Raw genomic sequence first — 18,364 nt, forward strand, 5'->3', positions numbered from 1 at the left:
TTCACATAGTCAGCAACAATGGTCAGTGTGTAATCAGTGTTAATAGTAAGTAACAATGACATATATAACACACACAAAGGTGGTGTCAGAATTGGGGCAATACAGTAACAAAGCAAAGTATGAATATATAGGTAAACAAGAGAAGGAGTGAATGCATGAATGTGTGTGTGCAGCTGTAGAAGTATGTTTTGGTAGCAGGACTCCTAAGTGATTTTGCTAATGCTCTGGTGGCACAGTAGTGTATCACGCTCAGTGTTGCCAACTTAACTCTTGTTCAAAAAAAGCGACGCTTACTCACCTCGTCCACTGTGTGTGTGCCTCTAAACATCTAGCTAGCTAGCTCATCATGTCTCAGTCTAAACTGTACGCTCAAAAAGGAGGAGTAGGAATCAAAGCCTGAATTTAAAGGCTGGTTGAAAGCCGCTCAGGTGGAGCAGCGGTAAAAAGACACTCTGCAACCAGGGCTGGATTCTGAGTACGTAGTATCGAATCCAGCTCTGCTTCACCGGTTCGAGGCCGAGTGGCTGTATGGGCAATGATTGGCTGGTTGCTCAGTTGGGGGGTGGGACAAAGAACCAGATGTGGGTCTCTCTCTGTCAGAATGCGATTACGACCTTGGCCTGCACAAGAGATGAGGAAGAGTGCCCTTAGGGTGTGTCTCTCCACATGCAACGCTAGGTGGCGCCAAACTCATCGATGTGTGGGTGGCAAAAATGCATCCGGCTGCTGCCCATGTTTCGGAGGGGATATGGGTTAGCTTCGATCTCCTCGGTCAGGGCAGGGTTCGGCATAGACAGAGAGGAAGCACGATGCAAATTGAACAATTGGATGCGCTAAAGGGGGAGAAAGGCTGGTTGAAGCCGTTTATTGGAGATGATACACGAACATACTGCCTGTATTGTAAGGCTGATTTCTACACCTAACTTTGTGATTTAAAAAAACACATGATAACTCAAAAGCATACTCAAAAGGCAAAGCTATATAACAGTTCCATCCAAAGCAAGCTGCCATTGATGAGTGAAAAAATTGACTCTGTAAAAAAGGCTGAAGCCACCATGGCATTAGCTATTGCGGAACACTGTTCCATGCTGGCATGCGATTACATTGGGGAAGCATGTAAAGCTGCTTTCTCAGACTCCAGTGATGCTACTCACTTAAAAATGCACAGGACAAAGTGCATGGAAATGATTAATGGTGTTCTAGCACCATACTTTCTAAAAAAAAAAAGTTGGTCGCAGATGTGGGTGACCAGAGTTTCAGCCTCCTGCTCGATGAGTCCGCAGATGTTAGTGTTCCTAAGTACAGGGGGGTTTTGATAAGGTACTTTAGTAATACCAAACACACAATTGTATCAACATTTCTGAGGCTTGTTGAGTTGGAGGGAGTAGATGCCAGATCTATAGCCCGATCTGTTGTGGCTTTCCTGGAGAAGTGTTGTCTTAAAAAAGAGAAACTCCTGGGGATAGGGACTGACAATGCCTTCGTTATGACGGGGATTAATAATGGGGTCCATAAAGTTCTGAAGGAGGAATATGGCCACAAAGATCTGGTTCTTATTTGTTGTGTGTGTCACTCTCTGCAGCTTGCTGTAAGTCATGCTTCCAATGACACCATCCACTGTAGTGTGGAGTACCAAGAATCAACAGAAGAAAGTTTATTTGTAGTTCTAAACATATTAAGGGTGTTTTTTACTCACTTTTTGTCTCTCCCACGACTTTCTCCCTCTCTTTTACAGCGTCAATTACATAAATTGACCCTTATGCAAATTCGGCGATGACGTCATATAGCGACTTTTAGGACAGCCAATAGCTACTTTCCTTACTAAGGAGTTGGCAACACTGATCACGCTAGTCCACCACCACTGAGATACACTGCCTGGCCAAAAAAAAAAAAGGTCACATACTCTAATATTTGGTTGGACCGCCTTTAGCTTTGATTACGACACGCATTCGCTGTGGCATCATTTCCACAAGCTTCTGCAATGTCACAACATTTATTTCTGTCCAGAGTTGCATTAATTTTTCCCCAAGATCTTGTATTGATGATCTTGTATTGATGATGGGAGATTTGGACCACTGTGCAAAGTCTTCTCCAGCACATCCCAAAGATTCTCAATGGGGTTCAGGTCTGGACTCTGTGGTGGCCAATACATGTGTGAAAATGATGTCTCATGCTCCCTGAACCACTCTTTCACAATTTGAGCCCGATGAATCCTGGCATTGTCATCTTGGAATATGCCCGTGCCATCAGGGAAGAAAAAATCCATTGATGGAATAACCTGGTGGTTCAGTATATTCAGGTAGTCAGCTGACCTCATTCTTTGGGCACATAACGTTGCTGAACCTAGACCTGACCAACTGCAGCAACCCCAGATCATAGCACTGCCCCCACAGGCTTGTACGGTAGGCACTAGGCATGATGGGTGCATCACTTCAGCCGCCTCTCTTCTTACCCTGATGCGCCCATCACTCTGGAACAGGGTAAATCTGGACTCATCAGACCACATGACCTTCTTCCATTGCTCCAGAGTCCAATCTGTATGCTCCCTAGCAAACTGAAGCCATTTTTGCCGGTAAGCCTCACTGACAAGTGGTTTTCTTAAGGCTACACAGCTGTTTAGTCCCAATCCCTTGAGTTCCCTTCACATTGTGCGTGTGGAAATGCTCTTACTTTCACTATTGAACATCTCCCTGAGTTCTACTGTAGTTTTTCTACCATTTGATTTCCCCAAACGTTTAAGTGATCGCCGATCACGATCATTCAAGATTTTTTTCCCACAACATTCCTTCCTCGTAGATGATGTTTCCTCACTGTCCTTCCACTTTTTAATAATGCGTTGGACAGTTCTTAACCCGATTTTAGTAGTTTCAGCAATCTCCTTAGATGTTTTCTCTGCTTGATGCATGCCAATAATTTGACCCTTCTGAAACAGATTAACATCTTTTCCATGACCACAGGATGAGTCTTTCGACATGGTTGTTTAACAAATGAGAAGCTACTCACTGCATCAGTTAGGGTTAAATAACTTGTTGCCAGCTGGAACATAATCACCCATGCAGTAATTATCCAATGGGAGGCTCTTGCCTATTTGCTTAGTTAAATCCAGGTGGTGACCTTTTTTTTGGCCAGGCAGTGTACTTGTTTAAATCTCAGCAGTGCTATTGGCCGGCTTGGGGAAGGCTAATAATTTTTTTAGGACAGCCAATGATAAGTAGGTTATTAATTTGTATGTGCACCTTCATGTCACTGGTAGCCAAAGATGAGCCGATATCAATGATCTAAGTGAGCTATCGAATTAGCTACTCCTAGTCTTTCGCATATTTTTACCAGGTAAACGACAGAATTGTGAAACTTTTATGAATTTAGGGCGACCCCCTCAGGCAGGAAATGTCATTGTAGGCAATCAGTGTTTTCACTTGTCCGCACATACAGATTAATACGAGAAGCATTAAGGAATGATCTAAGGTTGTGGCACAAATGAAAAGAAAAAATCAGGTATACGTGAAGGTGAAAATAACAAATATAAAGATATTTAGGGAGACGAAGTTGATGTTGAGTTACATGCCTCGTGATTTTAAAAAGCACACTGTGGTCAATAAACAGGAGATAAACTTTAGAAAATCAATGGTTTATAAATTGTATGTGTTCATACGTCTGCAGTTGGGATTACTACCACAGAACTTTATAAATGAGGTCCCTAATGCAAATGCTCAAAACTAATCATGGGTTTAGTGTTTGCACAATGACTGCTAATTAGAACTGACGTATCACACCTTTCCTATTATGCTAATAATCTGTAATTGTATGAATTTTATGATAGCCAGGACATAGAGATTTGAGCACTAATAATTTTACCAAGTCTATCCAAACAAGAAGCAATACACTGAACTTTAAACTAAACAACAGACACTGGAATTCAGCAAGACAAACTATTTAAGAAGTATTCATGTGTTGCATGTATGTGCCATTATGTTTTTCATTTTCTTTATTGGTTTGTACGATATGTGTGTGAAGGCCAAAATCATTCTGGGTTTTGCAAGTGTTCTTTTGTGAGCTTTACGTGACCTGTAATCTCTGAGATACACTATATGGCGAAAAGTATGTAAACGCTCCAGAAACCACAAAATGTGTGCTTACCGTTAAAGCATGTCTAGGACCCTGTGCTTAAAGCAAAGTCTAGGATGACACGGGGTCTGTCCAAAAACGAATTGGTGCCTTGATTATTCCAACAGCCTGCAACACAAACTTGATTTAAGTCTACCTATTTTCATGTTTTAATGAAAGCAAGTGACAATTTCATAGCCGATAACACGTCATATCATCTTTAAAGTCACGCTTGTTTTCTTTCCCAACGTCCTAACGTTGTGTCCTAGGAACTAATATTGTGCACACATGGTTTGACGAGTTTGAAGGAACTCCAGTGGCCCACACAGAACCCATACCTCAACCCCACTGAATACTTTTGTGGCTATATAAGATGTCAAATTTGAGCCAAACCTTTTCGGCCAACATCAGTGCACGATTTCACAAATTCCAACAACCACACTATGTTATGAAAAGACCTCCCAGAATAGTGTTTTATGTTGGATGTCCAAGATGCTCATGGTAAGAAGTCTACAAACTTTTGGCCACATAGTGCAAATCTCAACTTTTAAATCACTTCCTGGCATTTTAGTTAAGAACCTTTGTTATAAACTGTTGATCACAGTGAATGTATTGCTTAAAGTTTAAAGAGAAGTATTCAATTAAACGTGTACCCCCGTTTACTGTCCATCACACTTTATTGAATGGTTGTGTTATCAGGGTCTCTGCCATTTCTGAGATTTTGTGTTGTAGGTGAAGTGATATTGTGTGCTTTGGGGCCAAATCTGAAATTTATGCTTTATAAAATGTAACCTGTCTCTCTGTAATGTAGATAAACAGATTACTTCTATGGATGTGTTCAAGAGTGTTGTGTATCACGTGGATACTTAATAAATGAACAGAAGTTAATTTCCAGATGTTGTGATGTGTCCAGTTCACATCAAATACAACTTAAAGCCTGTATTATTCATTCATTTTAAATCAAATGTACATCCAACCATTTTTTTAAACAAATATTATTACCTGAGCCTTTAAATTACAATTTTGGTGCAGCAAAAAACAGGAAAAGCAAAATGGATCTTGCACTTGGGTAGATTAGATGAATTTCCTTTTCTCCCCCTAATCATTAAAAAAAGCAACACAAGCCATGGGTGTAGGTAAGCTTAAGTGCATTGGGTTCACTCAGTACCATTAAACCTATTTGGTTCCTAAGAATCTCGCTAGGCGAGTTCATATGTGGATCAGCTTTGTGCAGCCACAGCCTGATCCCATTGCCCTTCCATCTCTGTCAAGAATCCCCTCAGGCACCCTCCCTGTAAATGCGCCAATCAGCAGAGCAGAGCTGTGATTCGAACCGACGAGTTCGAGATGTCAGCTCGTGTGAAATGAACAATTCTTCTATTCTTCTAATTCTTCATTTAAAATGAACAATTTCTAAGGATTCATACCATCTAAAATATTATGAAAAGATTTATTGTCTGCCAAGTTGCAAATGGTTTAGAAAACGAAAATAAAACAAAAAAAAACTACTTCCACATTAACATACATGTGTAGAACTTGAAGCCCTAGAGCTAGCTCTCAAGAGCAGCAATGTAAGCTTTCAGTTGAATGTAATAGGAAAATGGACAAAGCAAATAGTATCAGGTTTGTTTCTGTACAAAGAACTCAGCTGAGCTTTAGAAATTTCTACAAGCCGTTGGCTACAGGTAACCACATCCAATCAGTCCAGCCAAGACATACATTATATGTTAGAAGTTTCCCACATAAAGACAGCAATAAAAAAGTATGCCTGTAGTTGCTTCACATGGGACAGTCATAGATGTGGATGGCTTTGTCATCTCCGGCTGAAATGATCTTTGAACCATTGCTGTTGTACTGCACACTCCACACCTACAAACACACATTCAAATATTTCACACACACACACACAAACACAAACAAATAGATCAGCACAAAACCTTTAATTATAACTCTTTTGGTAAAGATGCAAGGAGTAGAAGTTTGGCCCTCGTGGTTACAAGGTGAAATACAGCAGCAGACTTTGCTTTCACCCCACAACTACAGGACCATGACTCTTAAAGCCAATGTTACCAGCTAGAAGTACAAGCACACTGTCAAGCAAAGTAAGTAGCCAGATCATATGTTTATTTATTTATTATTGTATTTATTTATTTAATCCAGGCTAGCCCACTAAAGTTTAAAGCCCAGGTGGTGCCATCAACCTGACTGGGTGTCCGCACAGGCACGACTATGACACGGCTGTGTCTATAAGGCGGAGAAAGATGCACATTTGTTGCCACTGTACAACTGCAGGCTCTGCTGTCTGGTAGCAGCACCTGCACTTGGAATAAATGTTCTGGAGAGCTTAGCATCTCTCCGTGACACTCCACTGCAGTCAGGTGAAAGGATGCAGCTGGCAACTGTGTGTGTGTCAGAATAGGCACCTAAGATATAGCCAATCTGCTAGCCAAGGGGCAGATTTAAACCCCAGCACAATCAAACCCAGTGGTAGTGGGCTAGTGTAATTTACTGCTGTTTTACCAGAGAGTCCAAATAATACTATAATTAATAATAATAATAATCCATTTACTTGATTGATTGAGGTGGGGTGTATCCCTAAACATTTTCTATTAAGCTTTCAATTTACAGATTACTGCATATAAACATGGCTAATATATTTTTTACCTGGATTTTCCCCCACTTCCAATTCCCAACTGTGAATCCACAGAGTTGCCACTAGCAAAACCCTCAGTCTAATCAAGAAAAGTCTAATCAAAACATGTCCCCTCCAACACCTCCCACCTTCAATCTGCGACCGCTACTTATCACCTGCCAGTGTTGTGTTCCCACACAGAGCCGTATCACATATAAAGAGCCATGTGTCTCCATGTAGACCCCCCTCTCCACTCACACAGGCACCCAGACCAGTCCCGGAGACCGTGTAACAAAGAGACCCTGTTCGATGTTCCCTCCCTCAAAACACGGCCAATTGTGTTACTGTTTGTGTGACTGCCATTTTTACATTTTTCCACTATAGGGGATGATAAGACTTAATTTTACTTGCAAAAAAATAAGAATTTATCCAAACGTTTGTAGAACACTGAAGTACAGAATTCAGCACAGCAGCCGAGACGCACCTGATCCTGATGGTCAAAGAATGTATTCACACACGCTCTGGTGCTCGCCTCCCACACTTTTACACTTTTATCCGACGAGCTACAAACAACAGGAACAAAAGCAGGATGTTATTACAAAAAAATACTAGCTGCACTAGCCTCAAGTTTCTATTTGTGAAAATGAACTCTTGAATTTGAATTGTCCCTATTGTTATATTGTGCAGACGGGTAAATAACAGCATGTATTTGCTATGCAATAGATCTGGCAGGTAAAACCTTGATATATTTTTAAATCAAGGGCTTAAACGTAGGTTGCTGAGTTGCAGGTGCACCTATTTTTCAAGGTGTGTACTTGTGGGCAATTTTTCCATTGGTGCCCCTAGGAATGTTTAAGGTTTTAAAAATCTTCTTGTACCCAGTGTCCCTTGGGTGAAATTAAATTATTTCCTCTTTCAGCATTTGGGAGAGTTCCTTAGTTTTTACCATGGTTCCAACACACCCTTCAATCTCTTCATTAGTTTAAGGTTAATGTAGCAGTCACGGGTGATTTTGATCTCCAATTCACATCACTTACATGTCTTTGGACTGTGGAAGGAAACCGAAGCTCTCAGAGGAAACCCACACAGACACATAGAACACATGCAAACTCCACACAGATAGGACCCGGAGCACTCCACATGGGAATCGAACCTTGGTGCTACCCACCAAGCCACTGTGCTGTCCCTGAATGGTTTAATCATGTTGTGACCCAACTGAAGTCTATACAGACTTGAAGTAAGTTTTAAGATCTGCACTATTAAGTAGGGGTTAAATAATTGTGACATAGCAGTGTTAACAAAATATCCTGCTACTTAAAATACTACATCATTCATATTCTTTACAATTAAGGGCAATTCAAGACCTAGTGGACGCTATGGTGCAAACATTTTTAGCTAATTTCAGCTGTGCTGATCAAAATGTAAAACATATGGGCTCAGCGCATCCCTATAATGACATAACATTTTCAAGTGACCACCTACCTGGACACAAAGTTCTTGTTATCAGGTGAAAACGCCACGTTAAGCACCCAAGACGCATGGCCACTCAGAGTGCCTGCCAGGTTGGCATGTTGCCTGTAACAGACATGACTCTCAATCTTATTCACTCACAGCAGGAATTCTTAAAGTCAGGCTGAGCAGCAAGTGTACACTTTAACAAATATCTAAGACTGAATTCCTCTTTTATCAATAACGATAGGACTGAAATCACACAGCTCGACTTACACATCATAAATCTTGATGTAGCCATCATCTGAAGCTGTGACTAGGAGCTGAGAGTCGGGAGAGAAGGTGAGAGAGCGGATAGGCATAGCGTGACCTGTCAAGTCACAAAAACAAAAAATATTATTCATTATTTAATAATTTATTTATTTATTTGATTTTTTTACGCTTTTAACATCATGTTTTGCACACTTTTGTTACATTTATGACAGGACAGGTAATTACTGCTTACGCATGATTGATTAGTTCAAGTTTTTAATGTCAAACACAGTCATGGACAATTTTGTATCTCCAATTCACCTCACTTGTATGTCTCTGGGAGGAAACTGGAGCTCCCAAGGGAAACCCAGACGGATATGGGGAGAACATCCAAACTCCACACAGAAAGGACCTGGACTTGTAATCGAACCCAGGACCTTCTTGCTGTGAGGCACCAGTGCTACCCACCAAGCCAGGGCTGGACTGGGAACAAAATTCAGCCCTGGACTTTTTTCTTCACCAGCCCACTACAAGCACATCGCGCCACACATATCACCCCCTAATCAAATGTTAGACGATTGATATTAATAGTTTTCATCTATCTTACCACTAAAGTTAATAACTCACTATAATAAAAATTAAAATAATAAAAAAATAACTACAAACAAATATATATATTTCCAACACTTTCCTTTGGGATTAATAGCTCTATCCATCTATCACACACATAAAATTTACAATTTCTTAAATGGTTCTATAGGATTTCCCCATCCTGTCTCATTAAACCGCAAGAAATAAAATTAAACCTTTCTTTCATTAAACCTTCAACACTGGTAAATATGCTTTTTTCGCACTTTTATTCACACGTGATTCACGTTTGTTCCAAATTAGTGCATTGCTCCGATGAGCAAAGAAATAAATACTTTATATGTTGACAAGGGAAATTAACCATGTGCGCTATGAACATAATCACTCTAAAAAATGTCCTGAACAGCTGCATTTTCCTTTCTGTATTATAGAGGACAAGATAGTGTTTATTTTTTCTGAGGAGCAGACTAATGGTACCGTCTCAAATTATATCCACCGCCCTATGTAGTGCACTATCTTGGACATGATATCACAGAACTTTTACAAAAATCGTCCTTAAAACGGCTGGTTTAAAGCCCCTGATATCCAACAGTAGCTTAGATAACTACTTATTAATCATTAGTGACTGTTAAAAGAAATGTTTTGTACTGTTAGGCAGTACCCTAAGTAGGGCATAGGCGACATTTGAGATGGGCCCACAGTCTCTTCTTAAACGGCGTTACTAATGAAGCAGAGTCACTGAACGCTAACTAGAACTTTTCCTTTTCTGCTCTCTGGATATGCTGTAGTTCCTCACTGCCAAACAGGATGTCCAGTTTCCTGCACTTTTCTGCACCTCCTTTACGCTTTTTCGATCCTTTCTCCAGCTCGCACTCATTCATAGTTTTTGTACTGGTGCTTGTGATTACGGTTTATCCTGGGGGAGGGACATTTCTGTGATTGGCCAATGGACATGCAGCGAGGATACTGTGGTGGGCCAATGCACACTTCAGGATTATTATTCAGGAATATTTAAAACAGAATTTATTTTTCACTCTCTCAGCGGCCCACCGGGAAAACTCCCGACCCTCCCGATGGCCAGTCCATCCCTGCACCAAGCCACCGTGCTACCCCATTATTCAAAAAAGTAGCTAGCTACACATAGCCAGCCAAAGCCTGTCTTACTAGTTCACTGGTTCAGTTAAAACCTTAGTAATGTTTAAATAGCACAGTAACAGCCAGAAATGTGCCTATAAGGCAGGTCTCTTAAAGCATCACAACTCCAGTTCTCAACCGTGTGTTAAATGAGTAAATCACTGGCATTGTAACTATTTAGATTTTATGTAGTACATTATACAACAGTTAGTTCCGACCGTACAATCTGATTGGTTGAGAAGCCTTCTAACCGTGCTGTTATTCGTGACAACAGCACGGGCTTTTCACACCACAACGGTATTACTCCGCTGACGCGTTGCCAGTAACGACAAGCTGCATGCACACTGTTGTGCCTTTAAGACGTTAAAGGGTTAACACAGAATACGGAGTTATGCTTGATGCCGTATACGCATGCGTGGGTTCAGTTTAAGGATGCAATAAAACAAAGCTCTACGGAACAGTTTATCTCCTGTATTTCTTTTTAATAATACTTCACACACAAACGTGCACGCAGGCGACACAGCTCCCGATCACGTTTTAAATCCGTGATCTGATATACAATCTATCGCACTGTGTAGGGAACATAACCAATTGTCTAATTCACTATAATAATAATAATAATACATTTTATTTATATATCTAGTGCACTGTGTAGCGAACATAAATCCGTGATTTGATACACATTCTAGTGCACTATGTAGGGAACTTTAATGTGTTTGTACCGCGAACAGTGAGCATAATAGCCCAGTTAGCAGCTTCTAAGAATTCTGTTATCACCCGTATATCCTCTGGTGTGTGCAAGAGGTTTTTTTATTTCTTTTTTTCCCTTCGGAGGTTGTTACCTTTTTCTTCTTGTTGTTCTTACCTCCCTGAAATGAGTTTTTGCAACTTAGAATGTCTGCTTTGTAGTGTTAAACTTTATATTTGTTGTGGAACTACTTTTTGGCGGAAGGTATTGTCAATATTAAAGCATATTTATTATGAAATTCAGGGCTTCTTTGATTTATTTTCTTTCTTTCTTTTGTAAAAACTGTTGTATAAAAGCAATAGAACACTCGAGGTCGTGTGTTATCGCGAATAACATCACGGCTGTGATGGTCTACGGCACTCGCCTTCGGCTCGTGCCTACGACCGAATCACAGCCGTGATGTTATTCGCGATAACACACTCCCTCTCGTGTTCTATTGCTTAAGTAGAGCATCACAGTGCCACTGCAAGTATGAGCTTGCAGCGGAGCTTTAGGGTCCTGGATTCAATCAAAAATAGATTAATATCCTTTTCTCTTGCATCAGGCTTTGGATGAATAATCAGCATAGCAGTGACCAGGATAAGGATGTCTAACATAAATAAATGCAGTACAGTCATGTGTGGTTTGGGAGTCTGTTTTTTCAAGCACATTTGTTCACAAAAGTACCAGATGTAAAGAGAGATCATGTTCAGCAGTAGTCAGAAAACCCTTTCTTTGGAATGACTAGTGGCCAGTGTATAAAAAGTGTGAACAGAGTGTAGGAAAACTAGGAAAATATAACTAACCTTAATGTATTAACTAGAAATAGTCAAAACACAGGCACCAATAATAGACTAATGAAGATTCACATGTTTAAAATGCAGGCAGAATTTTACCCTCCAGCGTGTGCAGAAGTTTTCCAGTTGCAATGTCAAAAATATTAATGATTCCATCAATGGCACCACTGGCTAAGTACTTTCCATCTGGGCTCTGCAAGAGGAGGAAAGAGAAAGAGAGACACTTTATATACTATCCTCTTTTGGTAGGCTACACACACATATACATACAGTGAATACAGTCTACACACCTTTGGTAAAATGGCAGAAAAAAGACAGATCCAGATAAATGATTTTAGACTTAATAAAATCTGTAATCTATAATCTGTGCAATTGAACTGTTTATATTTATTTATTAGGATTTTAATGTCATGTTTTACACACTTTGGTTACATTCATTATAAAAACCGTAGTTAGTCATTACACAAGATTCATCAGTTAAAGTTTAATGTCAAACACAGTCATGGACAGTTTTGTATCTTCAATTCACCTCACTTACATGTCTTTGGAATGTTGGAGGAAACTGGAGCTCCTGGGGGAACATGCAAACTCCACACAGAAAGGACCAGGACTGCTCCACCAGGGAAACCTTTTTTGCTGTGAGGTGACGGTGCTACCCACCAAGCCGAAATCGTTTTGCAGGGGACAATAAAAACGTAAAATAATGTGGTTGCATAAGCAGGCACATTCTCTTATAATTGTTGATGTGGCTGTGTTCAGATTAAACAAAATACATTCAAACTCATGGTAAATTGACAGTCAGTGACACCTGCCATCAATTAAAGTCTCTGACTCTGATTATATATAAAGTTCAGCTCTTCTAATAGGATTTTCCTGATATTTTCTTAGTTGCAGCTTACAGCAAAAGCTATGGTTCACACAAAGCTTACAAAGTATCAAAGGGATCTCATTTGATAACAAAGGTCACTTTATTATAAAACCCTTTGTTTCTGAAATGGGATGTCAGGTGTCCAAATACATTTTGCCATATAGTGTATGTCTGGTCTGTGGGGTATGTGGCAAGAACAACATCCAAGCCTGGCTATATTGTGCAAACACCTACATCAAGTTTACCAAAAGCATGTGGAAAAATGCATTATGGTCTGATGAACTTTTTGCCCAGAATTCCAAAAAACAATAATGAACACCATCATACCTACAGTGACGTATGGTGGTGGCAGCATTAAGCTTTGAGGCTGTTTTTCTTCAGTATTAGATATAGCGTGTGCACATTTATGCAAACACATTATATATTAGGGTGAAAGTTACCACCAGGGATCTATCAGTTCAATACTGGGGTTGACACTGACCAACTTTAAGATCTAATGTCCAGTATTTCCTATTCAAATCCCTGTTTCTTGTGTGCAATATAAATGGATTGGTTCTTGCATGTGAACAAAGGACTCATACAAGTCCACTTCTATTGTGCTTGTGTCTTTCAAAACTCACGCAAAGCATACAGGTAGACTACTTGGCTACATTTTGTACAGATAAAAATGGATGATCTTACATAGGCGATACTCAGAATGAACTTCCCCCTGGTGTCCAGCGAGTATTCCTTCTTTCCACTCTCAACGCCAAAGATGTTAACCTTGCCAAGATGACTGCCTGTGGCGATGTATTTGGAGTCGGGGGAGAAAGCTACCGACCAGGCATCAACTAAGAAAGACAGTCCAGAAGAAAACAAGGCATAATGTCAGACTATTGCACACCTGCACATGCATCATGAAAGCCCCATGTGCCTTGTGTTCCTTATACTATGCTATTGTGTTAAATGTAGAGAATACATCAGCTCTTTACCAAGTCTCACATCTAACAATATTTATATAATGCTGTCTGCTGCCTTACCTGGGCCTGCATCCATGGATTTGAACTGTTTGCCTGATTCCAAGTCCCAGAGGCGGATGTGAGCATCCAGGGAGCTGGAGGCGGCAAAAGCACCATTCTGGCTGATGTCTACAGATACCACACCGAGCTGGTGACCCTCCAGAGTCCACTGAAGCTCCAACTTTTCATCTGACCTGAGAGTATTTAAAAACAGTATTAAAATGCTACCAAAAATCAATTGCAACAAACCAGATATCAGAAGAAAAATAAAAGGATGTATGGCAATAAGTAACTGTACATCTACCATAGTAATTTATGAATACTTAATATAGTATAAAATGCTTACATAATAAATATTCAAGTGTCAGCAACACAGACAAGATGAATTCAATATAATTACAATCCACCAAGAATACATTACCATTTCCATACTTTCACCGTGTCGTCCAGAGAACCAGTGACAATAGTTTCTGATCCATCCTTTTCACTTTTTCCCCATGCTGCCGTCCATATGGCATCTTCATGGGCTACAGAAACAAAGGCGCAGGGACTTAGAAGTACTCCCAACAGCTTTGGGAAACATTTGCTTATGCAGATTAAAAAGCTGGTAAACAGAACAAGCACAAAACTACATTAAGTATTAATCAGACATTCCATGTGTGTTTCATGAAGTGGAACTTACCATGCTCCTGCTTAAATAAAATGCTGTACTGAAATGAACAGGAAAAGAAACACAGTGTAAGAAACATACAAAAACACTAAATGCGACACAGAACACTGAAAATTTACAATTACGAATAAATACTTCAGGGCGCAATTAAGTTAGGTCAAACAGAATAATTAAGAGCGTGTATTGTGAAACACAGTCAAGCCTCAATAAATGTCAATTGCCCATTTCTGTTTGTTTCAGAAAATCAAAACATAGCCTTCGACTAGAAAAGACATCTATAACAGGACAATAAACCCATTCATGACCTTTTAGTGCTTGGACAGAGCAAATGAAGTAGACTAGTGCAGGGTTTTTCAAACTTTTTTTTTTTAAGTGACCCACATTTTGTCCATGATTTTTTTTTAGGCAACCCAGACAACACAATGCATCTTACTCTCTCTATACAAGATGTAACATTAAGCCTCCACAAGGGGGTTTTCGCATACATATAGCAGACGCCTTTATCCAAAGTGACTTACATTACAGTACACAGTCTGAGCAATTGAGGGTTAAAGGCCTTGCTCAACCAGAGACCTTCTGATTACTAGTCCAATTCCCTAACCACTAGGCTACGTCTTGCCTAGTCCACTAGTCCTGGGTTTAAAAAACGCTGGACTAGTGGATACCTTATTTTTCCCCACTTTGTAGCTTGAACACACAGAAATCGAAACTGAATGCAACAATCCTTAAGATAAAGCTCTACAAAACCAGAATAAACCCAAATCTCTATCTCTAGACACATCACCCTATTCACTGTCAGGCACATAGTACAAGCCAGCCCTGCGTTACCTCTAGTTAGTTCCAAGCGAACACACAACCACCACTGTAACATTCTATTTAGTTTGTGAATTGGCCAGTGCCAGCATAAGCAACATTTCATTCTGACAACCTGTCTGGCTTTACCTTCAACTCTAGGATCCCCAGGTAGGGCAGGCTGGGTCCTTTCTGTGTGGAGTTTTCCTGTGCATGTTTTCCATGTGTCTGTGTGGGTTTCCTCCGGGGGCTCCGGTTTCCTCCCACAATTCAAAGACATGCAAGTGAGGTGAACTGGAGACACTAAATTGTCCATGACTGTGTTTGATATAACCTTGTGAACTGATGAATCTTGTGTAATGAGTAACTACCGTTCCTGTCATGAATGTAACCAAAGTGTAAAACATGACGTTAAATCCTAATAAATAAACAAACAAACCTTCAAGTCTAGAGCATTTACCTGTCTGAAACATTCAGGATACTGTATTTTACTGTATTTATAATACAATGCAGGCAATTCTGGGTTAATGGCCTTACCCAGGGGCCCAACACTGGCAACTTGTACGTTGGGGCTTGAACCAGCAACCCTATAAACATTAGTCCAGTAACTAAACTACTAATCTACCACTGTCCTATTTTCTTCCATCAGACCGTAAATGTTTCGGTAAAAAAAACCCAGTTCGGCTGAATTTTCTTTTCTTTTTACAAGATTAAACTAAAGAATCACACTGAAACGTTGATGAACACTTGTTATTATGCAGAACCTGCTGTTGCAATCCTTAAAAGTAATATTAACTTTGTAATTACGTTGTTAATGTCAAAATACTGGCTGCAAACCTGACGTGAGCACGCAGCTGTAGTCAAAGAACGACATGAACACATTTCTTCACAGGATTAAAATCTTATAGCAGTTCCAGGGTTTTCTTATGGGTTAGCTAGCTGCTATAGAAAGTTACCTGAGTGCTCATGGTGTGCTGCTGAATGTGGATCTGTTCTCAGTCTTCAGTCTCCAATCTGTTACATTAAAACAAACAACTATAATAAAACACGCTTATTACGCTGAGTTTAATATGTAAACTAACAGTGAAACCAAACAGATCATGTAAGTCTGAATATCAAAAAGCATCCTATGACATATACAAGTACACTACAAAGAGCGCTTCACGATAGCTTCTATACGCACTGCGTAGTGCACTCAATTGCAAACATAAAGCCATTTGGATCTTATCCTTATCTGCTAGCTAGCTATCTCACAGACTACAAAGCTAAATGCCATGCTACACTGTCCTAACAAAACAAGCACATAAAGCCACCGTAATATTAGCAATCGTAAATATATTTATAATGTGAGAAGCAGCTTCGCATCAACTCAATAATTTTAAACGTAAATTATGAAACAAACTCATTATTCCAAAATACAGCTTGCGCTCACCAGCAAGACGCCATGACAACTGCGCAGTGCATTATGGGTTCTTCGTAACGCGCTGAAAGCTTCTGACTAAAAACAAAATAAAAGCTATACACTGCAAACAAAATAAAAGCTACAACCTGTAAACAAAACAACAGCTATGAACTGTAAACAAAACAACTATAAACTGTAAACAAAACAACAGCTATGAACTGTAAACAAAATAAAGCTATAACCTGTAAACAAAATAAAAGCTATAACCTGTAAACAAAACAACAGCTATGCACTGCAAACAAAATAAAAGCTATAAACTGTAAACAAAACAACAGCTATGAACTGTAAACAAAATAAAGCTATAACCTGTAAACAAAATAAAAGCTATAACCTGTAAACAAAACAACAGCTATGCACTGCAAACAAAATAAAAGCTATAAACTGTAAACAAAATAACAACTATGAACTCACCAAGCACTTATTATCTATCTGATACGTACATGCATTAAATATGTTTAAAAATCCACACAGACTACACAGATAAACTGGGTATACACTAACTGTAGCCCATCTGTTGTTCAGTCTATATGGTAGATGTAGCTTTAAAAATAATTATTGAAACATGTATTTAACCACTTTTGTTTTATCTCAGCTCTGCCTACCGTCTAAGGCTGAGCAGCCACATGAACAACGATTGGCCTGTTATTCAGATATGGGCGGGACTAAGCCGAATGGGGTCTCTCTCCCATGACTGGTGCAATTACGACCTCTGCTGGCTGATTAATGGCGCCTGCACAGAGATGAGAAAAGAGTGCTCTCAGAGTATGTCTCTCCGTACACAACGCTGAGCTGCACTGCACTCGTCAAAAGTGCAGGTGATAAAATGCATACGGCATGCTGCCCACGTGTCGGAGGGGGCGTGGGTTAGCTTTATTCTCCTCAATCAGAGCAGGGATCAACATTAGTGGAGAGGAAGCATGATGCAAACCCACTTTCGTTTTTGTTATTTATAAATTAATTTATTGTTAATAAAATATTTACATGCATAATACCCTTAGATATTTTACTTATAAATATAAACAAAAAGAATGAATTTATAAACAGAAACAAACCTTTTTTTATTTAATTTTCTACCACCCCTTTATGCTGGTCAGAGACCTGGTGAGTCAGGTTTTCCTGAAATCACTGGGTGCAATGCGGTAACAATCTCAGGACAGGCAGCCAATGGCCTCTGCCATCTGACCAACCGCTTCCCCTTAGACATTACCAATCATATCAAATCATATCATGTATGTAGACACCCAACCACCATATAAATAAAGATACATACAGTGCCTTGCAAAAGTATTCAGCCCCCTTGAACTTTTCAACCTTTTGCCACATTTCAGGCTTCAAACATAACGATATGAAATTGTAATTTTTTGTGAAGAATCAACAACAAGTGCGACACAATCGTGAAGTGGAAAGAAATTTATTGGATATTTTAAACTTTTTTTAGAAATAAAAAACTGAAAAGTGGGGCGTGCAATATTATTCGGCCCCCTTGCGTTAATACTTTGTAGCGCCACCTTTTGCTGCGATTACAGCTGCAAGTCGCTTGGGGTATGTCTCTATCAGTTTTGCACATCGAGAGACTGAAATTTTTGCCCATTCTTCCTTGCAAAACAGCTCGAGCTCAGTGAGGTTGGATGGAGAGCGTTTGTGAACAGCAGTTTTCAGCTCTTTCCACAGATTCTCGATGGGATTCAGGTCTGGACTTTGACTTGGCCATTCTAACACCTGGATACGTTTATTTGTGAACCATTCCATTGTAGATTTTGCTTTATGTTTTGGATCATTGTCTTGTTGGAAGATAAATCTCCGTCCCAGTCTCAGGTCTTTTGCAGACTGCAACAGGTTTTCTTCCAGAATGGTCCTGTATTTGGCTCCATCCATCTTCCCATCAATTTTA

The 18,364-nt window shown here is 39.8% G+C and overlaps 1 protein-coding gene across 1 annotated transcript; it reads right to left on the bottom strand.

Annotated features, from left to right (window-relative positions):
- Positions 1-4,762: 4,762 nt before the first annotated feature.
- Positions 4,763-16,485, bottom strand: skic8 (SKI8 subunit of superkiller complex). The gene is made up of 11 exons (XM_062993653.1): positions 16,444-16,485; positions 15,968-16,025; positions 14,232-14,259; positions 13,971-14,076; positions 13,571-13,743; positions 13,233-13,381; positions 11,783-11,876; positions 8,462-8,555; positions 8,219-8,311; positions 7,221-7,299; positions 4,763-5,973 (listed from the first exon to the last, which is right to left on the bottom strand). Exons 2-11 carry the CDS (start codon positions 15,977-15,979, stop codon positions 5,884-5,886), a joined length of 918 nt encoding a protein of 305 aa, XP_062849723.1. The 5' UTR covers positions 15,980-16,025; positions 16,444-16,485; the 3' UTR covers positions 4,763-5,883.
- Positions 16,486-18,364: the final 1,879 nt, after the last annotated feature.

This window comes from Trichomycterus rosablanca, chromosome 1 (assembly GCF_030014385.1).
Source record: "Trichomycterus rosablanca isolate fTriRos1 chromosome 1, fTriRos1.hap1, whole genome shotgun sequence".
Classification (NCBI taxonomy): Eukaryota; Metazoa; Chordata; class Actinopteri; order Siluriformes; family Trichomycteridae; genus Trichomycterus; species Trichomycterus rosablanca.